At 63.4% G+C, this 27691-nt stretch overlaps 1 protein-coding gene across 2 annotated transcripts; it reads left to right on the top strand.

Moving 5' to 3' along the window:
- The first annotated feature begins 238 nt into the window (after positions 1 to 238).
- Positions 239 to 19478, top strand: SIGLEC1 (sialic acid binding Ig like lectin 1). Of its 2 annotated transcripts, none has more exons than XM_062633779.1 (21): positions 239 to 752; positions 1178 to 1534; positions 1627 to 1923; positions 2537 to 2800; positions 3685 to 3939; positions 4378 to 4677; positions 5637 to 5891; positions 6468 to 6770; positions 7301 to 7555; positions 9056 to 9352; positions 10723 to 10977; positions 12057 to 12359; positions 12963 to 13217; positions 13651 to 13956; positions 14397 to 14648; positions 14937 to 15236; positions 15345 to 15599; positions 16882 to 17178; positions 18644 to 18743; positions 19034 to 19106; positions 19247 to 19478. In XM_062633779.1, the coding sequence occupies exons 1-21, from the start codon at positions 704 to 706 to the stop codon at positions 19259 to 19261; spliced, it is 5043 nt and encodes a 1680-aa protein (XP_062489763.1). In that variant the 5' UTR covers positions 239 to 703; the 3' UTR covers positions 19262 to 19478. The 2 variants fall into 2 exon arrangements, with proteins under 2 accessions (XP_062489763.1, XP_062489762.1); XM_062633778.1 differs by having other exon boundaries at positions 240 to 752; positions 19332 to 19478.
- Positions 19479 to 27691: the final 8213 nt, after the last annotated feature.

Here is a 27691-nt window from a genome sequence, read left to right as displayed (position 1 = left end):
CACAGCCTCTGCTATGGGGGCCGGGGTCCATCCTGCCCCAAAGGTCCCCTCGAGGCCAGAAACCGAAACCGGGAGGAAGGGGGCAGAAATGAAACCCGGCTCCGGCAGGAGCAGGACCTGGTGCTGAGCCAGCGTTTCCTTCCGCCTGCTCCCTGCCCAGGGCTATTTCTGGCCTTTCACCCCCCCGATGGTCACCCAGGGGCCATCCCGTGTGCTCCTGCTGCTGCACTTTGCTCTGAGAGCTTCGGAGCCTCCCCAGACCGAGCGAGCAGCACAAATACAAAGCAGGTGTTGGGAATGGAAGGCGTTGGCGCATCCCTGATGGAGGAAGAGGAGTCAGGAGCAGCCGGGTGCCATAGGGGGAGGTTGCCAGGATCTGAGCTGGACTCAATCCATTGGCTGCCCCATCCCTGGCAGTGCTCAAGGCCAGGTTGGACACAGGGGCTTGGAGCAAGCTGCTCCAGTGGAAGGGGTCCCTGCCCGTGGTTGGAGCTGGAGGAGCTTTAGGGTCCCTTCAACCCACCCCATTCCTTGATTCCATGGCACTTCGACATTCCCAAGGCCTTTGGCCACCTCTTCTTGTTGGCAGGGTCCCCTCTGCCCAAAGCTGACATTGGAGACCCCCACCTCGCTCCCACCATCACTGCCTGCTCCTGCCCTGCCTCTGCCCCCCAGGACCCCCACCAGAGCCCGGGGTGCTGCCATGCTCCTGTGCCCATGGCTCATCCTCCTGGCCAGCCTCATCCCACCAGGTACAGTGCTGGTGCCACCAAGAGACCCGTTGCCTCCTGCCCCACCGCTGTCCAGGGATGGGGTGGGCATCATGGGGACAGCCAAGGCAGCAGAGAAAGGACGAGGACACAGAGAACAGGGGCAGGAGATAGAAATAAGCTTTTGAGGAGCCAGGATTGCAAACTTGCCCTTTCCACTGCTTATTGAGGCCTTTGCTTTTCCAATCCACCCGTGCCTTGTGCTGCCCCAGATCCACCTTTTCCCCATCACCCCCCCCGATCCCACTCCCCCATCCTCCTCTCCCACCTCTCCCCATCCCAAGCCCCTCTTTGCCTATTCCAGCATCTCGGGAGCTCAGTCTGGCCCGGGAATGTCCCAGGAGGGGAGCGGGGTGCCATGGACCACACGGCACAGCCCCGCATCCCTCTGCCCTCGTCCCACACAGCCCTCGGCTCTTGGGGTGTCTCCTACCCCCGATCCCTGCGGGGCATCAGCGGCTCCTGCGTGGTGATTCCCTGCTCGCTGAGCTTCCCGGAGGAGGTGGCCACCGACGACGGCTTGGTGGCCATTTGGTACAAGGACTACACCGAGCAGAAGACGCTCGTGTTCCACTCGGCGGCCCGGGAGGTGGACGCTCACTTTCAGGGCAGGGCCCAGCTCCTGGGGGACCCCTCGGCTCGGAACTGCACCCTGCAGCTGCAGGGGGTGACGGTGGGGGACAGCGGGCCCTATCGGTTCCGCTTTGAGATCGTCAACGGAGACCGGTGGTCGGCGGCGCAGGACGCGGTGCTCAGCGTGTCGGGTGGGTGCAGCGGCAAGCCCGGTCTTCCCCCCCATCTCCCCTCCTGCCCGCCCCATGGGGAACCCCCCCCTCGCTGTGCTCTCCGTCCCCAGAGGACCTCGAGAAGCCCAGCATTGCCGGCAGCGAGGAGCAAAGCGAGGGGCAAACGTCCACCTTGGAGTGCTCCGCACCCTACGCGTGCCCGCTGGGAGACATCGCCCTGCGCTGGGAGGGCCACGACCCACAGGTCTCGGTGGTGTCCGGCCGCGTGCAGATGGACACGAGTGGGGTCGGGCACTACCTGACCCTCACCACGTCCTTCTCGTGGAGGGACCACTCCAGGAAGCTGCTCTGCGAGGTCTCCTACGGCTCCAGGAAGGCGGCCAGGGAGGTTGTCCTGCGGGTGAGACGTACGTGGGGATGCTGAGCGGGGCGCTGGGATGGGGACAGCCCTGCCATGGCCGCACCGCCCCGGGCCCCCTCCGGCCACCCGTTGTGCCTCCTCATCCCTTCCCGGGGCCCTTCAAAGAGCAGGACCAAGGCTTTAGATTGGAGATAAGGAGGGAATTCTTTCCTGTGAGGGTGCTGAGGCACTGGGATGGGTTGCCCAGGGAGGCTGTGAATGCTCCATCCCTGGCAGTGTTCAAGGCCAGGTTGGACAGAGCCTTGGGTGCCGTGGTTTAGTGTGAGGTGTCCCTGCCCATGGCAGGGGGGTTGGAACTGGATGCTCTTAATGTCCTTTCCAGCCCTAACTATTCCACGATTCTATGATCCCTCCACCTTATCCCATACCCCCACGGCTCTCCATGCTCTGTCCATAGAATCCCAGAATGGTTTGGGTTGGAAAAGACCTGAAGATCATCCAGTTCCAACTCCCTGCTCCGTGGTGGTGCATCCTCTTTGTGGCCAGCGTGGCAGCTTTGCCCCCCATCCCAGCCCATTGCATACAGGCAGCAGGACGGGCTATGGCTGGATCCCATAGTGCACCCATGGTGCCCACCGTGTCCGTCTGTCCCCCTGCAGACACCCCTAAGGACACCCAAGTGTCGGTGAACCCCTCCGGGCAGAACATCCGCGTGGGTGACACCGTGTCCTTCACCTGCACGGTGGGCAGCAGCCACCCCCCGGTCTCGCTGTACCGCTGGTACAAGGATGGGGTGCCCATGGGCACCAAGCAGATCCTGACCCTGCGAGGGGTGCGCCGGGAGGACTACGGGCAGTACCACTGCGAGGCTGAGAACGCCCTCGGGGCTGCTGTGGCGCCTGCTGTGATGCTCTACATCTTCTGTAAGTGCCAAAGAGCTTGTCCAAGGACGGGGCGGGGATGGAGCAGGGCCACGGGGGCAGCAGGGAGTCCAGCCAACGAGTCCAGACTGCTGTGGGGCTGGGGCTGGCACCAAGGTGGTTGGTGCTGGCTGATGAACCAGGAGCCGAGGAGCCCATGGTGGACTGCAATGAGTCCATCATAACACGGCCTTCTTGGCACGGGGTTTTGGTGAGCCCCAAAGGCAGGACGGGGAGGGATTTCCCACTGCTGAGTGGGAATTGGGTTGTCAGAGCTCGTGGGGGCTCAGAGCCAGGGCCTTCCATCAGCAGAGACAAGCCCCAGACCACTGCATTGCCCAGGAGCCATCCCACATCGGGGTCCATCTTCACCAGTCTGGAGATGCTGGGGCTGCTCTGCTCCCCATAGAGCTCCCCCAGGGCAGACTGGGAGAGGTGAAGGGCACTGCCATGAGCTTCGTCCCTGCGGCAAACTGGCTTTAACAGCAGAGGGGAGGCTGAGCTGAGCTCTCGGGCAGAAGCTCTTCCCTGGGAGGGTGCTGAGGCGCTGGCACAGGGTGCCCAGAGAAGCTGTGGCTGCCCCATCCCTGGCAGTGCTCAAGGCCAGGTTGGACACAGGGGCTTGGAGCAAGCTGCTCCAGTGGAAGGGGTCCCTGCCCGTGGCAGGGGTTGGGGCTGGAGGAGCTTTAAGGTCCCTTCCAACCCATCCCATTCCATGATAAAGCCAGAACCGGAACTGATGCCCAAGGCACCAGTGGTGGCCGGGAACAAGCGGGGGCTCAGAGGAGCTCCCTCCCGTGCCCGGGCTCTGCCCCACACCTTGGGAGTGTCTGAAGCTGCTCTCCTGCCCCTGAGCCCCACCCCGACCACGCTCCCACCTCCCTCAGCCGCAGCCGTCTCGGTGAGCCCCGCGGCCGAGGTGCTGGAGGGCACGGCCACCACCCTGTCCTGCGACGTCCCCGGGCACCAGGGCCAGGACCTCCACTACGCCTGGTACAAGAACGGCGCCTGGCTCAAGGAGGGCTCCGCTCACACCCTGCTCTTCCACCACGTCACCGCCGCCGACGCCGGCTACTACTGCTGCAAGGTGGCCAACGACCGGGGCAGCGACACCTCCCCAGCCGTCAGCTTGAGCGTGACCTGTGAGTGCTCCCGCAGTGAGGGTCCCTCTGGGCCGCGGGTGGTGCAAGAAGCCAAACCCGACCACCGGGTGTCCGGCTGGAGGTGGGTGTCAGTCCTTCCCCCGAAGGCAGCGACTCCCGGTCACGAGGTGTGCTTGGGGGTACCATTGAGCGGTGGCTGCTGCGCCATGGGGCTGCCTGCTCCTCGCCGCATCTCCTGCTCCTCCGTGCACACCGGGAGCCGCAGGGAGGCCGCTGAGTGAGGACCAGCTGCGGTGATAACAGCTCGGGAGCTTCTGGGGGTCGGGGGGGGATCAAACAGCGCTGGGGTTAGCTTTGACGCAGGCACTTTACATAAGGGAGAAAGCGCTCGGAGGAGAAGCCAAGGGTGGATGCGACCTAAAGGGACCTTGTGGGTTGGAACCGGGTGAGCTTTAATGCCCCCCTCTCCCCCCACAGACCCCCCCCGGACCCCCACCATCACGCTCTTCCAGGAGGCCCACGGAGGCCGCTTGGCCATCATCCACTGCGCCGTGGACAGCTACCCCCCGGCCGCCGTGGCCGTGTACCGCGACGGCACCTTGGTGGCAACCAGCGGGTCGCAGGCGGCCCCACAGCAGCAGTTCGCTGTCACCAGCTCCCGCAACGCCCTGAGGCTGGAGATCCGTGGAGCAGGGCCCCGGGACAGCGGGGAATACCGCTGCACCGCCAGCAATGCCCACGGCAACGCCAGTGCCACCAAGGTCTTCATCGCCCGTGGTGAGTCCCCTTGCTGGGGGTGGGAGGGCACCTCCGAGCTCCTGGCCGTGGGTCATGGGGCTGGGGCTGCTGGGGCTGTTGGAGGGACCCGTGTGGCACAGGGACGCGGGTGTCTTGGGGACCGTGTGGTGGCAGTGCCCTTTGTGCAGCCCTTCTCCACCTCGGGGGCTCAAAGCTGTCTGCAGAGCTAAAGGTGCTCCCATAGGTTTCAATACCTATAGCAGAGTTTGTCCAAGCTGTGTCGGCTCTGTCCCCACAAGCACCCAGGGGTGCACATCGGGGCTCCTCCTGCTCCAGCCCTCAACACTCTGCACCCCAGGGCTCCCCCAGCATTGATGGTTTGGGGGTGACAGAGGCAGCAGCCAAGGAAAAGGAGGAGGGAATAGTCCCACAGAGCCATGTCCAAGAGGAACAGCCCTTAGGATGCCGAAAGAAACCAAAGCAGACTTCAGGGTCCAGCTCCAGAGAGTTTGGGTGCTGCAGTGGCTGGTTGGGGTTCCGTTTCAGACACAGGGGACTGAGCCTGCCCTGGGAGCATCTCACTTGGGTAAAGGCTCAGGAAAGGCTGTTGGCACAGAGCTGGGGTGAGCAGCTCCAGTGGAGGCATCCCAGGTGATGTCCCGCATCCCCAGGGAACATCGCGTACCAAAGATGCAGCCATTGGCACCGAGAGCGCCTGCAAGGGATGGCGCTGCCCGGCTCCTGCCTTAGGGGGAGGCTGAGTGGATGGAGCCAGGGGAGGGGTGGAGGGTGCAGGAGAGGATTCCCTTCCATCCGGGAAGAGAATCCACCCCAGGAAAGTGGCGATTCCCAGGACTCACCATCCCTGCAGGTGGTCACACACCGCGTACACAAGGCCCTCGGTGCCATGGGTCAGCGGCGGCCTTGGCAGCGCAGGGAAGGGTCGGACTGGATCCCAGAGGTCCCTCCGCGATTCTCCTCTCCCCTCCGTCCCTCAGGCACAGAGGTCCTGATCCAGCCCTCGGCGGAGGTGCGGGAAGGGGCCGCGGTGACCCTGACGTGCGCGGGGCCCTGGGGTGCTGCGGAGGACGCGCTCTACGCCTGGTTCCGCAACGGCAAACGGCTGCGGGAGAGCTCGGCCCCGGCGCTGCGGTTCCGCTCCGTCCGCGCCGAGGACGCCGGCGCCTTCCAGTGCCGGCTCCGGAGCCGCAACGGCAGCGACGAGTCCGAGGCAGCCCCGCTCCGTGTGCTCTGTGCGTGCTGCTGGGCGCTTCCGCGGGTCCTGGGGTGATGCTGCGGGTCCTGGGGCGATGCTGCGGGTCCTGGGGTGATGCTGAGGTCCTGGGGTGATGCCGAGGGTTCTGGGGTGATGCTGAGGTCCTGGGGTGATGCTGTGGGTTCTGGGGTGATGCTGAGGGTCCTGGGGTGATGCTGAGGGTCCTGGGGCTCTGCTGCAGATCCTGGGCAATGCTGCCAGCAAGAGGGATCCTGGGGCTGGGGTGGGGGGTTCTGGGGTGGGGGGTTCTGCTGCTCCCCCCACGGGGTCTCCACCATCACCAAGGAGCTGTTGGATATAAACATGTGGAGAATTCCCCTTTTCCAGCTGAATCTGGATTGGGGGGGGGGGGGGAATCTGGAGAATCCCCCAGTTCCCAAGAACCAGGGGTTTAGGATGTCCTGTGGAGTTTTAGAGAGCCCCAGGACCTCAGTGCCTGGAGGGTCATGGGATGCATTCATTGGAAAGCAGCAATCAATCCCTTGGGATCTTGGGCTTCTCCCAACCTCCGGGATCCCCCCTGTTCTCACCCAGAGCTGTTTTAACCCCGCAGTCCCACCGAGGCAACCGGCGATGAGCTCCTTCCTGGAGACCCAGGGCGGGCGCATGGGCATCATCCAGTGCACTGCTGAGAGCGAGCCAGAGGCCAACCTGACCCTCTGGAGAGGAGACGAAGTGATAGCCTGCACATGGGGCTGCCCCATAGCCCCCAGCCCCAGGGTCCAGGCCACCTCATCCTACAACAGCCTGAAGGTGGAGATCCGGGATGTGGTGTTGGAGGACGAGGGGACCTACGTGTGCTGGGCTGGGAACACGGAGGGCAACGCCAGCGCGAGCATGGACTTCCGAGCTGAGAGTGAGTGTGGCGAAGGGGCAGGATGGATCCAGGTCCTGTGTGCAGTGCCTTGGAAAGGGCAGGGTGGGAAGGGAATGCCGGGCAAGGAAACAAGCTCATGGTGATGGTGGCAGAGGGAGAGATGGAGCAGAAACGGGGACATGGCCACGCAAACCAGGCATCAAAGAGCATCTCTTGAACGAGATGCTGTGCACAAGTCACGGCGGGAGGGCAGAGTGAAGTTAAAGGGGGGCTGCTAAAAGATGGAGATATTAGAGCCCCTCCAGCTTCTCCTGATGGGTCTGAGGTCTTCACCATGGCCATAGCGAGGGTTTCAGCTGAGAGGAGTTCCCACAGGTCATGATCCCTGGGCTGGTGAGGTCTGGGTGCTGGTACCCAGCGCAGACTCCTGCAAGGTGCCGGTCCAGCTCACAGCCATCCCCATCATGACATCACAGGATTAAGGATGCACTTGGCACAGTCCCTTTGGTGGCTGAACAGCCTCGGGAGGGGCTGCTCACCCTAACGCTGCCTCCATGCCCTGCCCGCAGGTGCCAGCATTGTTGTGGCTCCATCCAGGACCGTGCTGGAGGGTGATGCTGCCAACCTGACGTGCCAGCTCAGCACCAGCTCCACGGCTCTGCCCACCTTCACCTGGTACCGCAACGGGCAGCAGCTCACCGAGGGCTCGGCTCCATCCCTGGTGCTGCAGCACGTGGCCAGCGAGGATGCGGGGCTCTACCAGTGCCGAGCCACCACCAACAGCAGCAGCCGCAGCTCCCCCAGCGTGACCCTGGAGGTGCTGTGTACGTACAGGGTTGTAATATCGGATGTGTGGCTTGCGTCACCATAGAACCATGGAAGGGTTGGGTTGGAAGGGACCTTAAAGCTCCTCCAGTTCCAACCCCTGCCATGGGCAGGGACCCCTTCCACTGGAGCAGCTTGCTCCAAGCCCCGTCCAACCTGGCCTTGAACACTGCCAGGGATGGGGCAGCCACAGCTTCCCTGGGCACCCTGTGCCAGCGCCTCAGCACCCTCACCCATTATGGTGTCTCTTCTTCCTCCCCTGCCTTTTCCTTTTCCTGTTTCCCTTTTCCCTTTCCCCTTTCCCTTTTCTTTTTCCCTTTCCTTTTCCTTTTCTCTTTCCCTTCCCCTTCCCCCTTTCCCTTTCCCTTCTTTTCCTTCCCCTTTTTTCCTTTTCCTTACCCTTTCTATTCCTTCACCTCCCCTTTTCTCTTCCCCTCTCCCCTTTTCTCTCCCCTTTCCCTTTTCCCTTTTTCCTTCTCTTCCCTTTCCCCCTTTTCTCTCTCCTTTCCCTTTCCCCTTCCCCTTCCCCTTTCTCTTCCCCTCTCCCCTTTCCCTTTTCCCCTTTTCTTTCTCTTCCCTTTTCCCCTTTTCTTTCTCTTTCCCTCTCCCCTTTTCTCTCCCCTTTCCCTTTTCCCTCCCCTTTTCTCTTCCCCTCTCCCCTTTACCTCTCCCTTTTCCCCTTTCCCCTTTCCCCTTTCCCTTTTCCCTTCCCCTCTCCCCTTTCCCTTTTCCCCTTTCTCTTCCCTTTTCCCCTTTTCTCTCCCCTTTCCCCTTTCCCTCTCCCCTTTTCCCTTTTCCCCTTTCCCCTTTCCTCTCCCCCTTTCTCTCCCCTCTCCCCTTTCCCTTTTCCCCTTTTCTCTCCCCTTTCCCTTTTCCCCTTTCCCTTTCCTCTCCCCCTTTCCCTTTCCTCTCCCCCTTTCTCTCCCCTCTCCCCTTTCCCTTTTCCCCTTTTCTCTCCCCTTTCCCCTTTCCCTCTCCCCTTTTCCCCTTTCCCCTTTCCCCTTTCCTCTCCCCCTTTCTCTCCCCTCTCCCCTTTCCCTTTTCCCCTTTTCTCTCCCCTTTCCCCTTTCCCTCTCCCCTTTTCCCTTTTCCCCTTTCCCCTTTCCTCTCCCCCTTTCTCTCCCCTCTCCCCTTTCCCTTTTCCCCTTTTCTCTCCCCTTTCCCTTTTCCCCTTTCCCTTTCCTCTCCCCCTTTCTCTCCCCTCTCCCCTTTCCCTTTTCCCCTTTTCTCTCCCCTTTCCCCTTTCCCTCTCCCCTTTTCCCTTTTCCCCTTTCCCCTTTCCTCTCCCCTTTCTCTCCCCTCTCCCCTTTCCCTTTTCCCCTTTTCTCTCCCCTTTCCCTTTTCCCCTTTCCCTTTCCTCTCCCCCTTTCTCTCCCCTCTCCCCTTTCCCTTTTCCCCTTTTCTCTCCCCTTTCCCCTTCCCCTTCCCCATCCCCTCCCATTAAAGCCTTTCCCCCCACCCGGGGCATCCCCCTCTCAGCGCCGCCTCTCCCCGCGCAGACCCCCCTCGGGCCCTGGTGCTGACGGCGCTGCTGGAGGCTCAGCGCGGCCGCGTGGCCGTGTTCCGGTGCTCGGTGCGGAGCAGCCCCGCGGCCCGCCTGGAGCTGCTGCGCGGCCCGGTCCTGCTCGCGTCCAGCGGCGGCGGCGGCCCCAGCCCCCGGCTCCGCGTCTCGGCCGCCCCCAACGCGCTGGAGGTGGAGATGCGGGAGGTGACGGCGGCGGACGAGGGCAGGTACCGCTGCAGGGCCGGCAACGGGCACGGCACCGCGGAGCAGAGCCTCGACCTCCGAGTGCAGGGTGAGGGCATCGCCACGGCGGCAGCGACGGGAACGCTCCCTTGTGGGTCCCGCTGCTGTCGGAGAGATGGGGTGGGGCGGGGGGGGCGGTGGAAAGGGTGGGACGGGGTGGGATGGGGTGGGATGGGATGGGATGGGGTGGGACGGGGTGGGATGGGATGGAGTGGGATGGAAAGAGGTGGGACAGGATGGGATGGGATGGGGTGGGACGGGGCGGGATGGGATGCGATGGGGTGGGATGGGATGCGATGGGGTGAGATTGGATGAGATGGAAAGGGGTGGGACAGGATGAGGTGGGGTGGGATGGGATGGGGTGGGATGGGGTGGGACAGGATGGGATGGGATGGGGTGGGATGGGATGGAGTGGGGTGGGATGGGATGGAGTGGGATGGGATGGGATGTGGTGGGACAGGATGGGATGGGATGGGGTGGGACAGGATGGGATGGGATGGGATGGGATGGGGATGGGATGGGGTGGGATGGGGTGGGATGGGATGGAACAGGGTGGGATGGGATGGGGTGGGACTGGATGGAAAGGGGTGGGATGGGATGAAAAGAGGCGGGAAGGGATGGGATGGGTGGGACAGGGTGGGATGGGATGGAATGGGATGGGATGGAAAGGGGTGGGACAGAATGGGATAGGGTGGGATGGGATGGGACAGAATGGGCACAAACTCCAATGCTGTCAGTGGTGACAGAGAAACATCACTGCTGATGAGAACCTGAGCTGTGATGTCCAGCTCCCCAGTGACCCAGAGGGAACTGAATTCACCTTTTGGGTTGGGATCTGGCCCTTGCAGTGATAGATCCAATGGTGCTTCCGTGGAGGTGTCCACATGGGAGCTGGTTTCTGTGCTCCCTCCCAGTCCTGCTGGATCCCACCCAGGCTTTGGGTGGTGCTCTGGAGGCACTGACTCATCCCCGTACCAGGCACCAAAACACCTCAGCCCCATCCCTGGGCACCATAAGTGATGGATCTGTGGGGCAATGAGCTAACGGGGACAGGGAGCAGCACCTTAAGCCTAGGTCTTAGAATCATAGAATCCCAGGTTGGAAGGGACCTCAAGGGTCATCTGGTCCAACCTTTCTAAGCAAAGCATGACCCAGACTGCATGATCTGGCCCAGCACCCTGGCCAAAAGGAGCACGCAAAGGGCCAGCCCCAGCACTGCCCAGGCCTCTCTGCTCAGAAGAGAAAACCCATGTGGGTGAGGTGCTCAGTGCCATGGATTAGGGGTGGCCTTGGCCATGCTGGGGTGATGGAGCTGATGAGCGTGAGGTCTTTTCCACCCTGGTTATGATTCTGAGAGCACCAGAACACGCTGCGCCCTGCTGGCGCGCGTCATGGAAGTGGCATCTCCCCGTGCTCCAGCTGCCCGCGTCCTCATCTCCCCGTCCTCGGAGGTGCTGGAAGGGGACGACGTGTCCCTGACGTGCCAGACGGCCGCCGAGCCGCAGGACGACACCGTCTACTCCTGGTACAAGAACAGCGAGCGGCTCCAGGAGACCCCCGACAACGTCCTTGCGCTGCCCCACGTCACCAGCGCTGCCGCTGGCTCCTACCACTGCAGAGCCCGCAGCCCCACGGGCACCAGCGTGGCCCCGGCCATCGCCCTGAGCGTGTCCTGTGAGTGCAGCCTCCCGGGGCTGGGGGGGGAGAGTGCGCTGCGGTGGGGCGGGATGTGCCTCCACGGGATGGCGTGGGGTGGGACTCACCCCCCTTACCCGTTATGGTGTCTCTTCATCTTCCTGCCCTTCCCCTTTTCCTTGCCCCAAACCTTTTTCCTTTCCCTTTTGCCAGGGATGAGACGGGACAGGGTGGGATGGGATGGGGTGGGATGGTGGCAAGGAGGGGATGGGATGAGGATCAGATGGTGATAGAAGTCAGATGGGACGGGGTGGGGTGGTGCTGTGGTGGGATGGTGACGCAGTGGGATGGTGCCAGGGATAGGATGGGATGGTGCCACGGTGGGATGGTGCCAGAGATGGGATGGGATAAGGATGAGATGGTGCTAGAGGTCAGATGGGACAGGGTGGGATGGTGCCAGGGATGGGATGGGATGGGGTGGGATGAGACAGGGTGGGATGGTGCCAGGGATGAGATGGGATAAGGATGAGATGGTGCTAGAGGTCATATGGGACAGGGTGGGATGGTGCTGTGGTGGGATGGTGCCAGGGATGGGATGGGATAGGACGGGATGGGACGGGATAGGACGGGATGGGACAGGGTGGGACGGTGCTGTGGTGGGATGGTGCCAGGGATGGGATGGCACTGGGGATGGGATGGTGCCAGGGAGGGGATGTGACAGGGTTGAACGGTACCAGGGTTGGGATGGGACAGGATGAGATGGGATGCAGTAGGATGGTGCAGGGCATGGGATGGGATGAGGATGAGACGGTGCTAGAGGTCAGATGGGACAGGGTGGGATGGTGCTGTGGTGGGATGGTGTCAGGGATGGGATGGGATGGGATGGGATGGGATGGGATGGGATGGGATGGGACAGGGTGGGTTGGGCGGGATGGTGCCAGGGGTGGGATGGGACAGGGTGGGTTGGGGCGGGATGGTGCCAGGGATGGGATGGGATGGGGTGGGACAGGATGAGATGGGATGCAGCAGGAGGGTGCAGGGCACGGGATGGTGCTGCAGAGGGAATAGTTCCTGTTCTCTAAGTGGGGGCTGCTTCACCCTCTGCAACGCCCGTGCAGATCCGCCGCGGGTGCCGGTGCTGGCGCTGCTGCTGGAGCCCCCCCCGGCGCAGCGGGCGGTGCTGCAGTGCTCGGTGGACAGCAGCCCGCAGGCAGAGCTCGCTCTCTTCAAGGACCAGGCGCTGGTGGCCTCCACGGCGCTGCCCCAGCCCAGCGCCCGGCCACGGCTCAGCATCAGCTCGGCCTCCAACACGCTGCGGGTCAGCATCCGCCCCGTGCTGCTGGAGGACGAGGGGCAGTACCTGTGCGCTGCCAGCAACGCCTATGGCAACGCCAGCGCCACGGCCAACCTCAGCGCCGGCAGTGAGTGCTGGGGGTGGTACCGGGCTTGGGGGGGGGGGGCACGGAGCTGCGGGAGCGGGGGGGAGAGATGGGTGCAGGGGGTTGTGGTGGAGAGGGGAAGGCAAAGCAGTGCTGGAGGATGCTCAGCGGGGAGGGAGGGTGCTGTGGTTTGGACCCCGGTGATAGCTCAGTGCCACACAAAGGGCAGCTGGAATGGGATGGAGAGCACAGAAAAGGAGGGGAAGTGGAGGGAGACGCGTGTGTGTGGGGATGGTGATCTATGGATGTGCCAGAGCTGAGTGCATCCCCCCACACACGGTGAAGGAGGTGCAGCTCCTCTTGGAGAGGATGTAAAGGACTGGCTGGACCACAGGATCATAGAATGGATCACCCAGTCCCAGCCCCTGCAGGGACACCTCACACTGGAGCAGCTTGCTCCAAGCCCCTGTGTCCAACCCGGCCTTGAGCACTGCCAGGGATGGGGCAGCCACAGCTCCTCTGGGCACCCTGTGCCAGAGCCCCAAGCAAAGCCCTGCACAGGACCAGCCCTCCCACCAAGCACCCCACTGCCCTCCCTCGCCTCCATCCCACCCCGAGCATCACCTCCTTCCCCTCCTATTGCAGGCACCAGGGTCCGGATCTCCCCGTCCCCGGATGTCCGGGAAGGCGATGCTGTCAACCTGACCTGTGTGGTGGAGAGCAGCGGTGTGCAGGTGCTGCGCTACAGCTGGTACAAGAACGAGGTCTGGGTCAGCAGCGGCTCCTCCCCGGTTCTCTCCTTCCCCAACATCACTGTCCCCGATGCTGCCTCGTACCACTGCAGCGTGCGGACCTCGGCGCGGACCCACAGCTCTGCACCCATCACCCTCAGCGTCCTCTGTGAGTCCCCAGGGAGCTTCATGGCGTGGAGAGGGGTCCCCAGCACCCACCAAGGGCAGGGAGAACCCATGGGGTGTCCATTGGCGGGTCCTCTTGGCTGGGAACCCTCCTTGGGACGTGGTGTGGAGGGGTGGGAGGCTTGCAGGCTTGGCTTAGCTGTTAGACCCTGGTAAGCAGACCTGGCCATGCAGCTCCACAGCATAGAATCATGGAATTATGGAATGCTTTGTGTTGGAAGGGACCTTAAAGCTCCTCCAGTTCCGTTCTTCTGCCTAAGATCTATGGTTTTGAGTGTCAGGTTTGCTATGGGACCGCGGATGCTGCGCTGCAGGCAGTGGAGCATCCCCTCCCCAGCTCCCAGCCCAGCACCTGGGGCTGCTCTGACTCGCTGAGATGCTGCTTGCCTACAGCTCCTCCTCTTTCCTTCCTTCAGACCCCCCCAGGAACCTGCAGGTGAAGGCCTTTGAGGAGAGCGAGGAGGGGACCGCAGTCATTCTCCTCTGCACCGTGGAGAGCAACCCCCTGTCCGAGATCACCCTGCTCAAGGAGGGCCGGGTGGTGGCCTCCAGCCCGGCCATGGGGGGGGACCTCCCCTGGCAGAGCAGCCGTGTCTCCCCTTCTCCCAACACGCTGAGGCTGGAGCTCCGGGAAGCATCCGAGCAGGATGAGGGCGAGTACGAGTGCCGGGCACGCAGCCCCCTCGGCAGCACCCATGGGTCCCTGCCCCTCCGTGTGCAGGGTGAGTCCGGCGTTGCCATGGGTTGGGCAGGGGGACAGGAGGCTGGAGACCCCCAAGCGGATCATTGTGGGCAGGGAGGGATGTAACCCTTATAAGAAGGTGGTGTGGGATCTGGGGGTACGGCCCAAATAAGAGGGTGCTGTGGGCATCGAGAGGTAGGGACCAAGCAATGGGGTTGGTGTGGGCATCAAAGGGTTATAGCCCAAATAAACGTTGCCATTGGGCAAGCAGAGCACCCGAGGGGTCAGGATAACGTGGGGCTGGTGGAAGGACAGGGAGAGGCTGCTGGCTATGGGGCTGGCCGCCCACCTTGTCCCCACAGCCCTGTGAACGGTGGGTGGCGGCTCTGGAGCCGCGCAAGCAGAGGAGGGCAGGGGTTGGAAGCGGGTGATCTCCAAGCCCTTTCCAGCCCAACCCATCCCACGGTTCCTTCCCCGCAGCCATCAGGGTGAGCATCCATCCCTCGGCCGAGGTGCTGGAGGGCACGGCCGTGGCTCTGACCTGCCGGGCCGCGGGCGCTGGCCCGGGGACCGGCTACTCGTGGTACAAGGACGGCCGGTGGGTGCCGGGGGGCCCCGGTGCGCGGCTCCTGCTGCCCGCCGCCCGCCGCTCGGATGCGGGCTCCTACGGCTGCGAAGCGGGGCCGGGGCTGCGGGGCCGCCGCTCCCCCCCCGCCGCCCTCCGGGTGCTCTGTGAGTGAGGGGGCTCGAAAGGGGGGGGGGCAGCACGGGGATGGCGCTGTCGAGGGGAGGCCGTCGGGACCATGGTCTATGTCGCCACCTGGTGACATGTCGCGATAGGGATGTGCATGGACACACCGGACCCTGGCACTGGGGGGGGGGGGGGGGGTGTCCCTGGGTGCTCCCGCGTATCGCATCCCTCCCTTGTCCTCCCCACTTCATCCAGCAGCGAATCCAGAGACCCCCCCCAGCCCCGTTTGTCATTTGGGGAGGGGGGAAACACCGTCCTTGTCATTGCAGATGCCCCCCGAGACCCGTCCTTCACCTCCTTGGTGGACCCCCGGGGCGGGCAGCGCACGGTCCTGCTCTGCACCGTCGACAGCGTCCCCCCCTCCGACATCGCCCTGCACCGCGGGGATGGCCACGCAGCCCTGGCCTCCACGTGGGGCCTGTCCGACCCCCGTGTCACCGTCGAGGCGACCCCCAACTCCCTGCGTGTGAGGATGGGGGCTCTGGAGCCGGGGGACGTGGGGGTCTACGTCTGCTCAGCCAACAACAGCTTCGGCGCCGCATCCTCATCCCTGCGCCTGGATGTGGGAGGTGAGGGGGGTCCTGAGCCCCAGAGCGGGGTCCCGCTGGGGTCCCCCATGGGTGGCTCTGGGATGACGCCGGTCCCAAGGCCTGGGCTCTGTCCCTGCTCCTCCGCAGGGGTCACGGTCACTGTGGAGCCCTCTCCAGAAGTGCCCGAAGGCTCCACGGCCACCCTGACGTGCTCGGCCACCCCCTGGCTGGGGGACGAAGCCAACTACACGTGGTACCGGAACAGCCGCTGGCTGCTGGAGGGCCCGTCCGGTGCCCTCGTCCTCACCCGCGTCACCAGCGCTGACACCGGCTCCTACCACTGCCGGGCGAGCGGGGCACGGGGCAGCGGCGCCTCGGCCCCGCTCAGCTTCAGCGTCCTCTGTGAGTGTCCCCATGGGGTGCATCCCATCCGCACGGAGGGGCTTCCTCCTCTTATAGAGCCATGCAATGGGTTGGGTTGAAGGGACCTTAAAGCTCCTCCAGCGCCAACCCCTGCCACGGGCAGGGACCCCTTCCACTGGAGCAGCTTGCTCCAAGCCCCCGTGTCCAACCCGGCCTTGAGCACTGCCAGGGATGGGGCAGCCACAGCTTCTCTGGGCACCCTGTGCCAGCGCCTCAGCACCCTCACCATTATGGTGTCTCTTCTTCCTCCCCTGCCTTTTCCTTTTCCTGTTTTCCTTTTCCCTTTCCCTTCTCTTTTTCCCTTTCTCTTTCCCTTCCCCTTTCCCTTCTCCTTTTCCTTCCCCTTTTTTCCTTTTCCTTACCCTTTCTATTCCCTTTCCCCTCCCCTTTTCTCTTCCCCTCTCCCCTTTTCACTCCCCTTTCCCTTTTCCCCTTTCCCTCCCCGTTTCTCTTCCCCTCTCGCCTTTTCTCTCCCCTTTCCCTTTTCCCCTTTTCCTTCTCCTTCCTTTTCCCCTTTTCTCTCTCCTTTCCCTTTCCCCTTGCCCTTTCTCTTCCCCTCTCCCCTTTCCCTTTTCCCCTTTTCTTTCTCTTCCCTTTTCCCCTTTTCTTTCTCTTTCCCTCTCCCCTTTTCTCTCCCCTTTCCCTTTTCCCCTTTCCCGTTTCCCCTTTCTCTTCCCTTTTCCCTTTTTCTCTCCCCTTTGCCTTTTCCCTTTTCCCTCCCATTTTCCCCTTTCCCTTTCCCCTTTCCCTTTCCTCCCCCCCTTTCTCTTCCCCTCTCCCATCCCCTTTCTCTTCCCTTTTCCCCTTTTCTCTCCTTAAAGCTCCTCCAGTTCCAACCCCTGCCACGGGCAGGGACCCCTTCCACTGGAGCAGCTTGCTCCAAGCCCCTGTGTCCAACCTGGCCTTGAGCACTGCCAGGGATGGGGCAGCCACAGCTTCTCTGGGCACCGTGTGCTGTGTCACCATCCCACCCATGCTGGTGTCTCCTCCTCCTCTCCCTGCCCTGCTCCTCTCCCTCTGGACCCGGGGAAGGGGATGTTGGGGTTTCATCCGGTGCTGACCGCAGATACCCCTCAAAAGCTGGATTTGGAGCCAACACGCTCTGATCCAGGCGGGAATCTCCCATTGGAACGGGAAAGAAGGGCTGGGGAGGGTGCGGATGCCAGGCTGCGGCTCCTGCAGCCCGCAGGAGGGATGCGTTACGGACCGAGCCCAGCGCTGGGCTCACCCCCAGCCCCATCTCCCTCCCCGCCCCGCACAGACCCGCCCCGGGACGTCTCCATCAGCACCCTGCTGGAGAACCGCAGCGGGCGGCTGGGGCTGGTGCAGTGCACGGCCGAGAGCCACCCGCCCGCCTCCATGGCCCTGTACCGCCGGGGGCAGCTCCTGGCCGCCAGCGGCACCGCGCCCGCCGCGCCGGGGCTCCGGGCCCTGGCCTCGCACAACGCCCTCCGCCTGCTGCTCAGCGAGCCGGGGCTGGAGGCGGCCGGGGAGTACGTGTGTGTGGCCAGCAACGCGCTGGGCAACGCCACGGCCGCGGCGAGCTTCGACGTGAACAGTGAGTGAGGGAGCGGGGGAGCCGCAGGGGCTCTGCTATGGGGATGGGAGCCACAGGGGCTCTGCTATGGGGATGGGAACCACAGGGGGCTGTGAGTGGGGATGGGAACCACAGGGGGCTGTGAATGGGGATGGGAACCACAGGGGGCTGTGAATGGGGATGGGAACCAGAGGGGGCTGTGAGTGGGGATGGGAACCAGAGGGGGCTGTGAGTGGGGTGGGACCCATAGGGGGCTGTGAGTGGGGATGGGAGCCATAGGATGCTCTGCTATGGGGATGGGACCCCTGGGTGGTGTGAACGAGGATGGGACCCACAGGGGGCTGTGAGTGGGGATGGGACCCATAGGGGACTGTGAGTGGGGATGGGAACCAGAGGGGGCTGTGAGTGGGGATGGGAGCCAGAGGGGGCTGTGAGTGGGGATGGGAGCCAGAGGGGGCTGTGAGTGGGGATGGGAGCCAGAGGGGGCTGTGAGTGGGGATGGGAACCACAGGGGGCTGTGAGTGGGGATGGGACCCATAGGGGGCTGTGAGTGGGGATGGGAACCAGAGGGGGCTGTGAGTGGGGATGGGACCCATAGGGGGCTGTGAGTGGGGATGGGAACCAGAGGGGGCTGTGAGTGGGGATGGGAACCAGAGGGGGCTGTGAGTGGGGATGGGAACCAGAGGGGGCTGTGAGTGGGGATGGGAACCATAGGATGCTCTGCTATGGGGATGGGGCCCCTGGGTGGTGTGAATGGGGACGGGACCCATACGGGGCTCTGCTATGGGGATGGGACCCATGCGGTGCTGTGAGTGCGGAGGGGACCCATAGGGGGCTGTGAATGGGGATAGGACCCACAGGGGGCTGTGAGTGGGGATGGGACCCACCCATAAGGGGCTGTGAATGGGGATGGGACCTATAGGATGCTCTGCTATGGGGATGGGACCCCTGGGTGGTGTGAGTGGGGATGGGACCCACAAGGGGCTGTGAGGGGGGGGGTGGGACCCAGAGGTTGCTCTGCTATGGGGATGAGACCCCAGGGTGCTGTGAGTGGGGATGGGACCCTGCAGGACCACCAATAAGCGAGCAGGAGCTGGTTTGGGTCCAATAGAAACCAGGGTGCTGGTCCTTGCTGGGGTGCTGGGTGCGCTCCCCCCACCCTGCCACGGGGACATGGGCAGGGGGAAGCAGGAGCAGGGAGCATCCCATGGGGTCCCAATGGGGTCCCAATGTGGTGCTGTGACCCCCCCATGGTGTGCCCTTACCCACCAAAGGCTGCCCCCAGCCTGGGGGCCTGGCACTGGGGCCAAGGGGGGGGGGGTCTGGCTGCCACAGCCACCCCCCACGGACCCCTCCAACCCTCTTTGGGCTCCCCAAAGCCTTGGGGGGGTCCCATAGACCCGTGGGGACAGCCATGAGGGGAGGAGCATGGGGGGGGTCACCCCCATAGCTGGAGGGCTCTGCCCTGGCTCCCCTCTGCCCACAGCCCTCAGCTACCTCCTGGCCTTCACCGTCCTCTCGGGGCTGCTCCTGGCTCTGATCTGCGTGGCTGCCCTGGCGTTGCTGGCTCTGAGGATGTGGCCCAGGTAATGGCCCTGCATGGGGTGGGGTGGGGTGGGATTCGATGGGTGGGATAGAGTGGGATGGGGTGGGATGGGATGAGATAGGGTGGGATGAGATGGGGTGGGATGGGATGGGGTGGGATGAAATGGAGTGGGGTGGGATGGGATGGAATGGGGTGGGGTCAGATGTGATGGGGTGGGATGGGAGGGGATATGATGGGGTGGGATGGGATGGGATGTGGGAACAGGGACCCCGGGCTGAGCTGGTCCATGGGGACGCTCAAGGGGTGGAAAGTTCCATTCCTCCCTTCCAGGATAAGGAAGTTCTGGGGCTGGCCCAGTGCTGAGGACACCTTCGAGCTGAGCAGCCAACAGGAGCAGGTGCAGGTTAGGGACCTGCTCTGAGGACACCCAACCCTGAGCACCCGCCCTGGGGTGTCCATGGGGCCGTGCCCATGGCACCAGGGAAAGGGCAGGAGGAGCAGAACCCCATAAGGACCAGGGTTATCCCTTACAACTCATCCCAGCACACGCGGGGCTGATCCTTCTGGGGATGCTCCTCGGGCTCCACCACGGGCAGAGCTTTCCCAACGCATCCCAAACCGTTCCCAGGTGGATGGAGCTTCATGAACCGGTGGCTCTTTAACCCAGGAGCCAGCGGAGCCGCTGGTGCTGGAAGCGCGCAGCCCCGGGCCGGCTCTGGGAGCAGCCCAGCGCCGTCTCCATCCCCTCTCCCGTCATCCCGACCCCTCATCCCTCTGGCACCAGGCACAGTTCGTGCTGTGACGGCACCGAGCCGCTCTCCAGCGGCAGGAACCCAGGGCAGAAACCGACCTCCGGGGGTGCTTCGAGCCTGGCGGATGCTCTCCATCCCCAGCACCCTCCTGTGCCCCCCAGGCCGGAGCCACCGCCCCCGGTGCTGCTGCCCCCATTCCTGTGCCTGGAAATAAAACTGGGAGCAAGGCGCAGCTGGAGTGGGATGGGATGGGTTGGGATGGGATGGGATGGGATGGGATGGGATGGGATGGGATGGGATGCGATGTGGTAGGAAAGGGGTCGTTGGGCTGCACTGGGAAGGGGGCAGAGCCCGGGGGAACAGGGCTGGTTCACCCCTGTGTGTGATCCCTTTCCCGCTGTCATCTCCCCCCCCCCCCCCAGCCCCCGTGCTGGTCTGGGGCCACTGTGGAGCAATGGTTTGGGCTCAGGGCACCGGGGACACGATGGCTTTGAGCTCCGGAGCCAGGCTGAGAGAGCTGGGCTGGGGCAGCCCGGAGGAGAGAAGGCTCCTGGAGGGGAGACCTGAGAGCAGCTCCAGTGCCTGAAGGGGCTGCAGGAAAGCTGGAGAGGGGCTTGGGACAAGGGATGTAGGGACAGGCCAAGGGGAATGGCTTGAACCTGCCCGAGGGGAGACTGAGCCTGAGCTCTTGGGCAGAAGCTCTTCCCTGGGAGGGTGCTGAGGCGCTGGCACAGGGTGCCCAGAGAAGCTGTGGCTGCCCCATCCCTGGCAGTGTTCAAGGCCAGGTTGGACACAGGGGCTTGGAGCAAGCTGCTCCAGTGGAAGGGGTCCCTGCCCGTGGGACTGGAGGAACTTTAAGCTCCCTTTAACCCAACCCGTTCCATGGTTCCATGGCTCACTCCATGCTCGGGGGCAGCCCACGCTCACTGCACCCCGTGTTCCTGCTGAGCCCTTTGTCCCGAGCCCACAGCGTCCCCTCGGTGCCCGGGGCAAGGCAGAGCACGGGGAGCAGCCCTGTCCCGGGCTCTGCCCGCACCGGGGGCAGCGCGGCCGGGTCCCTCCGCTCCCGCCGCCGTTAGAGGTCACTCTGCGGCCGGTGCTCGGAGCACGGAGCTGGAGCCGAGGGGTTGTGGGGGGGGACACACACGGTGCTCCCGTGGGTGCTTAATCCCCGTTATCCTCCTGTTCCCCCGCACCGCAGCATCGCGCTGCTGCTGCCAGCGCCCGCGCCGGCTGCAGACGGGACTCGGGGTGATCCCCACGTCCAGGCAGCCAAAACCACCCCGGAGCCATGGAAGTGATGGGGGGCAATGGCAGCGGGGGGGCAGCAGGACCGGTGTGCGGTGTCCGTGGGGACTGGTCCAGGCTGGAGACTCCATCCTGGCTGAGGAGGATGACGCTGGGGACCCAGTGCGTGACTGGGGCTGGGATGGGTGAGCAGGGATGTGGTGGTTGACTGGGGCTGCGGTGCGTGAGCAGGTCCCCTGGCTCTGGAGCAGCCGTTTGGAAGCATTTGGCACAAGCTTTCCAAAAGCAATTCCTGCTGGCAGGTACCTCCAGGTGTGGAACATCGGTTCCCATCAGCCAGGGGCTCCTGCAGCACTGGGAGATGATGGAGACACCGGTTTGGGGGTGTTACCCATAGAGTGACCCCTGGGTGCACTCCCCTGAGCACCCTGCAAGGGCCTCTGCTCTGTCTCTGGAATGGGGTGGGATGGGATGGGATATGATGGGATGAATGGGTGGGATGGGATGGAATAGGGTGGGATGGGATGGGGTGGGATGGATGGGATGGGGTGGGATAGGGTGGGATGGGATGGATGGGATGGGGTGGGATGGAATAGGGTGGGATGGATGGGATGGGGTGGGATGGGAGCAGCACTGAGCCCATGGGTGACAGGCAGGGTGACAAGCCGGCATCCTTATCCCATTGCAGCAGCCACTACCTCCTCGCTGAGCTCCCTTGGGAGCATCTGGCAGCAGCGAGGTTAAACCAGAGAGAGGAGTTCATGGAGCTGGGCTGACCCGGGCAGGTCCATCCCTCCGGCTGGAAATCACCTTTCCAAGGTCCCTCCATGGCAGAGCCTCATCCCACCCGCATCCTCCTCCTCCTCCTCCTCACCCCTGGCCCCCATGTGCATCAGTTCCCTCCCTCCCGCATCCCCTCACCCTGGAGCTGATGGATCCTGCCTGACCCCCCCCCATGGTGGCCAGGCTGCTCCAGCTGGTGCCTCCTCTCGCTGTGCTGGGGGGGGACAGGGCAGATGTTGGCAGCTGGAGCGCACACGTTGGGCCCCGTGAGCTGCCGATGGCTTCCTGTGACAGATGATGGCTCTTCCCAGCAGCGCAACTGGTGCAGACTGGGGCTGGGACAGAGAGAGGGTACGGGGATTGTTCCACCGGTTACAGAACCCACATCCGACCTGGAGCGAGGGCTCTGGGCAGGATGGGGCAGAGCGGGAACACCGAGGGGAGCTGAGGGGTTGCTCTGGGCGTGAAAAGACACAGCACAAGAGGGACGTGGAGCTGCTCGGAGAGGCCAGAGGAGGCCATGGAGCTGCTGTGAGGGCTGGAGCAGCTCTGCTCTGGAGCCAGGCTGAGAGAGCTGGGCTGGGGCAGCCTGGACAAGAGAAGGCTCCTCAAGGGGAGACCTGAGAGCAGCTCCAGTGCCTGAAGGGGCTGCAGGAAAGCTGGAGAGGGGCTTGGGACAAGGGATGTAGGGACAGGCCAAGGGGAATGGCTTGAACCTGCCCGAGGGGATACAAGGAAGGTGGGGGGACATTGGAAGGGGTTGAATGGAGAAGCTGTGGCTGCCCCATCCCTGGCAGTGTTCAAGGCCAGGTTGGACACAGGGGCTTGGAGCAAGCTGCTCCAGTGGAAGGGGTCCCTGCCCGTGGCAGGGGCAGGAGCTGGAGGAGCTTTAGGGTCCCTTCCACCCAAACCAGGCTGGGATCCTATGAAACCACCCCCCTGACCCGCATGGATGGGGTCGGAGGTGCGGGGAGCAGCAGCAGGGACAGGACCGGGATGCGCAGGGGCCTTAATCCAGCCGCAGGGCTGCAGGAGCGCCGCAGCAGCGATTACCTCCGGGCCCTCTGAGCTCCTTCTCCTCCCTTGTGGAGCCACACACGTTAAGCCAAATCCTCCCGTCACATGGTCGGAAGGCAGAGGAAGGGAATAAGGGCAGGTCAGGAGGTGAACTGGAGGCCAGGGCTGTGCCACAGGGCAGGAGGAGCGCTCAGGACCGCGCTGGGCACTTCCCCTTGCATCCATCAGCGTGCGCCTTGCTTTGCGGTGCAGCAATCCCGGCCCAGTGCCCCGGCCCTGCACGGGCAGAGCTGTCACAACAACGCCGCTGATGCCTCTCGGCGGTGGCTGGTGCTGCTCTGGAGGCTCAGAGGTCAGGAGATGAGCTTGGGGGAGCAGTGGTGCGATGGCCCTGTGCAGATGTGGCCCTCACCCCAGCCTCAGGCCTCGGGCTCTGTGATGGGATCAGCGCTGAACGGCAGCTCGGTGGTGGTGGGGGGCTGAGGGGGCTGGCAGGGTGGGAGAGGTGGGGCAGCACCGTGCCTTTGTGCTTCCCGGGAATTGCCCCTAATCCCAAACTGCTGCCAGCCAAACACCCCATTCCAACGGGGCATCCTCCCCAGGCAGGGCCACCCCCCCTCCATCCCATCACTGCGGCTTCCCGGAGGCTCAGTGCCCTCTGTACTGTCTCCTAAATCCACCCCTCTTCTTCCTCACCATCACCATCGATGCAGGCTGGTGGCAGCAAGGCTTGAGGGCTGTAATGGGACATCCCAACCTCTTGCAGCCCCCTTCACCCACACCAAACCCCCATGTGCTGTGGAAACCAGGGCAAAGGGCTGGTCTCTGCCCTCCCATGGCCATGAGGGTCCTGCCAAGCCCCCCAGAAATGAGGTCTCAGTGGGGGTTCTGCCCCATGGAGGCTGCTGGAGCATCCCCAGCCCCATTGCAGAGCCCCAGAGCTGCCTATGCACCATCAGGATCCTCCTGCAGAGCTTTATTGGGGTCCTTTGCCCCCCCCCCTTGTCTGCTGGGAGCATCAGCTCAGCCAGAGCCATCACAAGAGCCCCCACCCCACGCAGGAGGTGTGACAAGGCCCCCAGTGATGTTAATTTGATGCTCATTAACTGGAATTGCCTGTGTGAGAAGTGATGGGTGCCCAGGGCAGGAAATGGGCTTGGGAGCTGATTCCGCACCCTGGGAAGCAGCTGGATGGGGGGACACAGTGACTGGGGGGACCCGCTCATCGCCTTCCTTCTTCTCGCCTTCCATGTTGGATGCCATCCCAGTGCCCTCCGGCTCATCCCAGCTCGTGGCTCCGCATCCCTCACTGCTCTGGGCTCTGCTGTGGATGCTTCCAGTGAAGACACTGGGCTGGGGACACCCGTGTCCCCCCAGCCTTGGCTGTGGGGTGGCCCCGGCCATGCCAAGGTCCCCAGAAGTGAAATCAGGGAGGGCTGCGGCTGCATCAATTCCCCCCCCCCCCCCCCCGGTGCTGTGCACCCCTCAGAGGGTAAACTGAGGCACCGATAACCCGGTGTGATGAAGCTGGGGGTGCTGGGGGACACCCCCATCCCCTAAGCCATGGTCTGGGGTCCACCCAGAATGGGGGGGCTATGTGTGACATCACCGGGAGCCGGGATACCAGAGACGGGTGGGATGGGGGATCCCAGCAACCGGGATGCTGGAGGACGGGAACCCGGGAGCGGGGTCCCAGGGATGGATGGGATCCCACGGAGGGATGTGGAGGCTCCGGCCCCGCTTCTCCCCGCATTGGGGTGGCTCCGCCGCCACCAACTCGTTTGGGGTGCGGAGCCCCGGGGGAAGAGGCAGCGCCGTGGGGGGGAGCTGGACCAGGATCCCCGGTGCGGGCGGGTTCCCCCGGTGCCGGGTGCCGGAGCAGCGGTGCCGGGGGGATGCTGCGGCCCCGGCCCGCGCTGATTTCGTTTCATTTCCTTTGGGTTCGTTCCATTTCGTTTGATCCGAGGGGGGCCGGGCCCGCGGCAGCGCACCCAGGGGCGGGGGGAGCCCGGTGGGGCGTGTGGGTGCCTGCAGCCCCGGGGGGGGGGGTGTCCCCACCTTGGGGTGTCCCCAACCCGCCCGCTCCCGGGGCTCCCTGGGGTTCCGCGGGGGAACGTTAACGAAATCAGCGCAATGGGAGCCAGGACGAGGGGGACGCGAAGGGCTGGGCACCCCCAGGAGGGTCCGCAACGAGGGGTGCCCCTGGGAACCCCCAGCATCGGTGGGGAGGCGTCGAAGCCGCCCGGTGCCCGCCTGTCCTGCACGGGTCCATCGCTGATGTCCGTGCACAACCACGGGTGGCCGTGCACCGTTATAGGGTGCTCGTGCACCGTTATAGGGTGCTCGTGCACCGTTATAGGGTGCTCGTGCACTGTTATAGGGTGTTCGTGCACTGTTATAGGGTGTTCGTGCACTGTTATAGGGTGCTCGTGCACTGTTATGGGGTGCTCGTGCACCGTTATTAAGTGTCCATGCACACTTACCCGTATCCATGCATCGTCATGGGATGTCCGTGCACTGTTATGGGGTGTCCATGCACACTCCCTCGTGTCCGTGCACTGTTATAGGGTGTCCGTGCACCGTTATGGGGTGTCCGTGCACGGCTGTCCCGGGAAACCGGACACGCTGTGGGTGCAGCTCCTCTGGGTGCTTTAAAGCAAGCAATTAATTAACTAATCAATTAATCAAGCAAACAAAGACACCCCCCCCCCAACAACAACCGCCCCACGGGAGCGGAGCGGTGCGCGGTTACACGGAGCTCACACGGGGCTGCCCCGTGTCCGTGTGCTCGAGCACACTTACATCGGAGCCGTGCACACTTACACCGTGTCTGTGCACATCCACACCGTGTCCGTGCACATCTGCACCGTGTCTGTGCACACTCAGACGGTCCGAGCACAGCTACACTACACCGGCGCACATTTACACTGTCCGTGCACCCTTAGGCTGTGTTTGTGCACACTTACACTGTGTCTGTGCACACTTACACTGTTTGTGCACACTTACACTGTCCGTGCCCTTACACCAAGTCCATGCACACTTACACTGTGCACACTTACACTGCCTGTGGACACAACACCGTGTCCGAGCACACTTACACTGCGTTTGTGCACACTTACACTGTGTCCGAGCACACTTACACTGTGCACGCTTACACCGTGGCAGTGCACACTTACACTGTATCTGTGCACACTTACACTGTGTTTGTGCACACTTACACTGTGCACGCTTACACCGTGGCAGTGCACACTTACACTGTATCCGTACACACTTACACTGTGTTTGTGCACACTTACACCGTGTCCGTGCACACTTACACCGTGGCAGTGCACACTTACACTGTATCTGTGCACACTTACACCGTGTCCGTGCACACTTACACTGTATCTGTGCACACTTACACCTTGCCCGTGCACACTTACACCTTGCCCGCGCACACTTACACCGTGGCAATGCACACTTACACTGTATCTGTGCACACTTACACCGTGTCCGTGCACACTTACACTGTATCCGTGCACACTTACACTGTGTTTGCGCACACTTACACTGTGTTTGTGCACACTTACACTGTGGCAGTGCACATTTTCTGTGCACACTTACACCTTGCCCGCGCACACTTACACCTTGCCCGCGCACACTTACACCGTGTCCGTGCACACTTACACTGTATCTGTGCACACTTACACCGTGTCCATGCACACTTAACTGTATCTGTGCACACTTACACCGTATCTGTGCACACTTACACTGTGTCCGTACACACTTAACTGTATCTATGCACACTTACACCGTGTCCATGTCCGTTTGCCCCGCATCTTTTCCCGGTAGCCCCGCACAACCCGCACGTGTTTTCACGTGGCTCCTCCCTGCCCATGAGCAGCCCCCCGGGTCCCTGCACAGTCCCTCCCGTGCCCATCAACGTTACCCCGTGTCCCTGCCCGTTTTCACACTGGTCCCGGTGCCCGCTCCGTTTCCCCCCGTGTCCTTACGCAGTCTCCCCGTGTCCATGGACACATCCCGTACCCGTTCCACCCCGTCCGTTCCCGTTCCCTCGTGTCCCTTGTCTGTACCCGTTCCCCTATGTTCATGCACAGCCCCCGTTCCCGTTCCCCCGTTCCCGTTCCATTTCCCCCCCGGTCCCCGGCCCTGGCCGTGCTACCGCGGCTCCGGGGACCCTCAACATCCCTTAGGGACCCTCGGTAACACCGGGAATCCTCGGTCGCACCGGGGGCCGCCGGGCTGGGCCCGGGTTCTTCACCGTGAGGATGAGGAGGGCTCCCCGAGCTTGGCGGCTCCGTTCCCCGTGAACGTTTCCATCCCCATCGCCCGGTCCCGGGGCTCGCAGGCCGCCGGTGTGGGCCGTGGGCCCGGGGAAACGCGGTCGCACCGGCCCGGCCTTCCGTTACCTTCGGTTCCAGCGAGCCGGGGGTGCCGGGCCTGCGAGCTCCGGGGCCTTTCTCCAGGGCGGAAAACGGGAAAACGAGGGAATACGGGGATTTTTGTTTTCGGCCCTTCACGGCCCCGGAGCGGGGGGAGCCGGCAGCGGCTGGTGCCGGTGTCAGGAGGCGGCGAGGGGCTGGAACGGCTGCTGAAGCAGGGGATTGAACCGGGGATGAAACCGGGGCTGCTCCCTCCGTGATGGGCTTCACGGAGTCGGCCCTGCTCTGTACGGCCCGGGAGGGAGAGAGAAAATAGGAGCAATAAAGATAATAATGATGATAACAATAATGGCAACGATAATAATCATTATAACAATTATAATGATAATATTGATGGTAATAAAGAAGAAGGAAAACGAGGAGAAGAGGAAGGACAAAGAGGAAGAAGAAAACAAGAAGGAGGAGGAGGATAATAACAACGCAAATCCAAGATCAACAACGCGAACGCTGACGGAGGAGCAGTATAATTTGTTGTTATTATTAATAACAATTACCACTGCGGGATTTAGGATCCCGCTTTTCCCTTCCGCTGCCCCCTGAGATCTCACACCCACGCAGAACAAATCCCTTTCCCCTTTACCGTTAACGCCCATCACGGGAGAACCGGGCCGGGGCGGCGGGGCCGGGGCCCACCGGCGCTGCGAGGCCGGTGCTCGGGCTCGGCGGAGGGAGGAGATTTCGTTACGAGGCGGCTCCCCCCCCGGTTCCTCACTGGAGACCGGCCCGGAGCCGTCCCCAAGCGTTAA

The sequence above is a fragment of the Pezoporus occidentalis genome, unplaced genomic scaffold, assembly GCF_034315485.1.
Source record: "Pezoporus occidentalis ecotype Australia unplaced genomic scaffold, CSIRO_AGI_Poc_V1 ctg402, whole genome shotgun sequence".
NCBI lineage: Eukaryota > Metazoa > Chordata > Aves > Psittaciformes > Psittacidae > Pezoporus > Pezoporus occidentalis.
The sequence above is the reverse complement of the archived record's forward strand: the minus strand, read 5'-3'. Positions and strand labels throughout refer to the sequence as shown.

What these genes read in the sequence shown, in the direction of transcription:
- SIGLEC1 (XM_062633778.1), top strand. Translation starts at nt 704, where the DNA reads ATGCTCCTGTGCCCATGGCTCATCCTCCTGGCCAGCCTCATCCCACCA. An exon ending in TGTGATGCTCTACATCTTCT is followed by an intron (nt 2,801 to 3,684) that starts GTAAGTGCCAAA and finishes CACCTCCCTCAG; the next exon opens with CCGCAGCCGTCTCGGTGAGC. An exon ending in CGCCGCCCTCCGGGTGCTCT is followed by an intron (nt 14,649 to 14,936) that starts GTGAGTGAGGGG and finishes TTGTCATTGCAG; the next exon opens with ATGCCCCCCGAGACCCGTCC.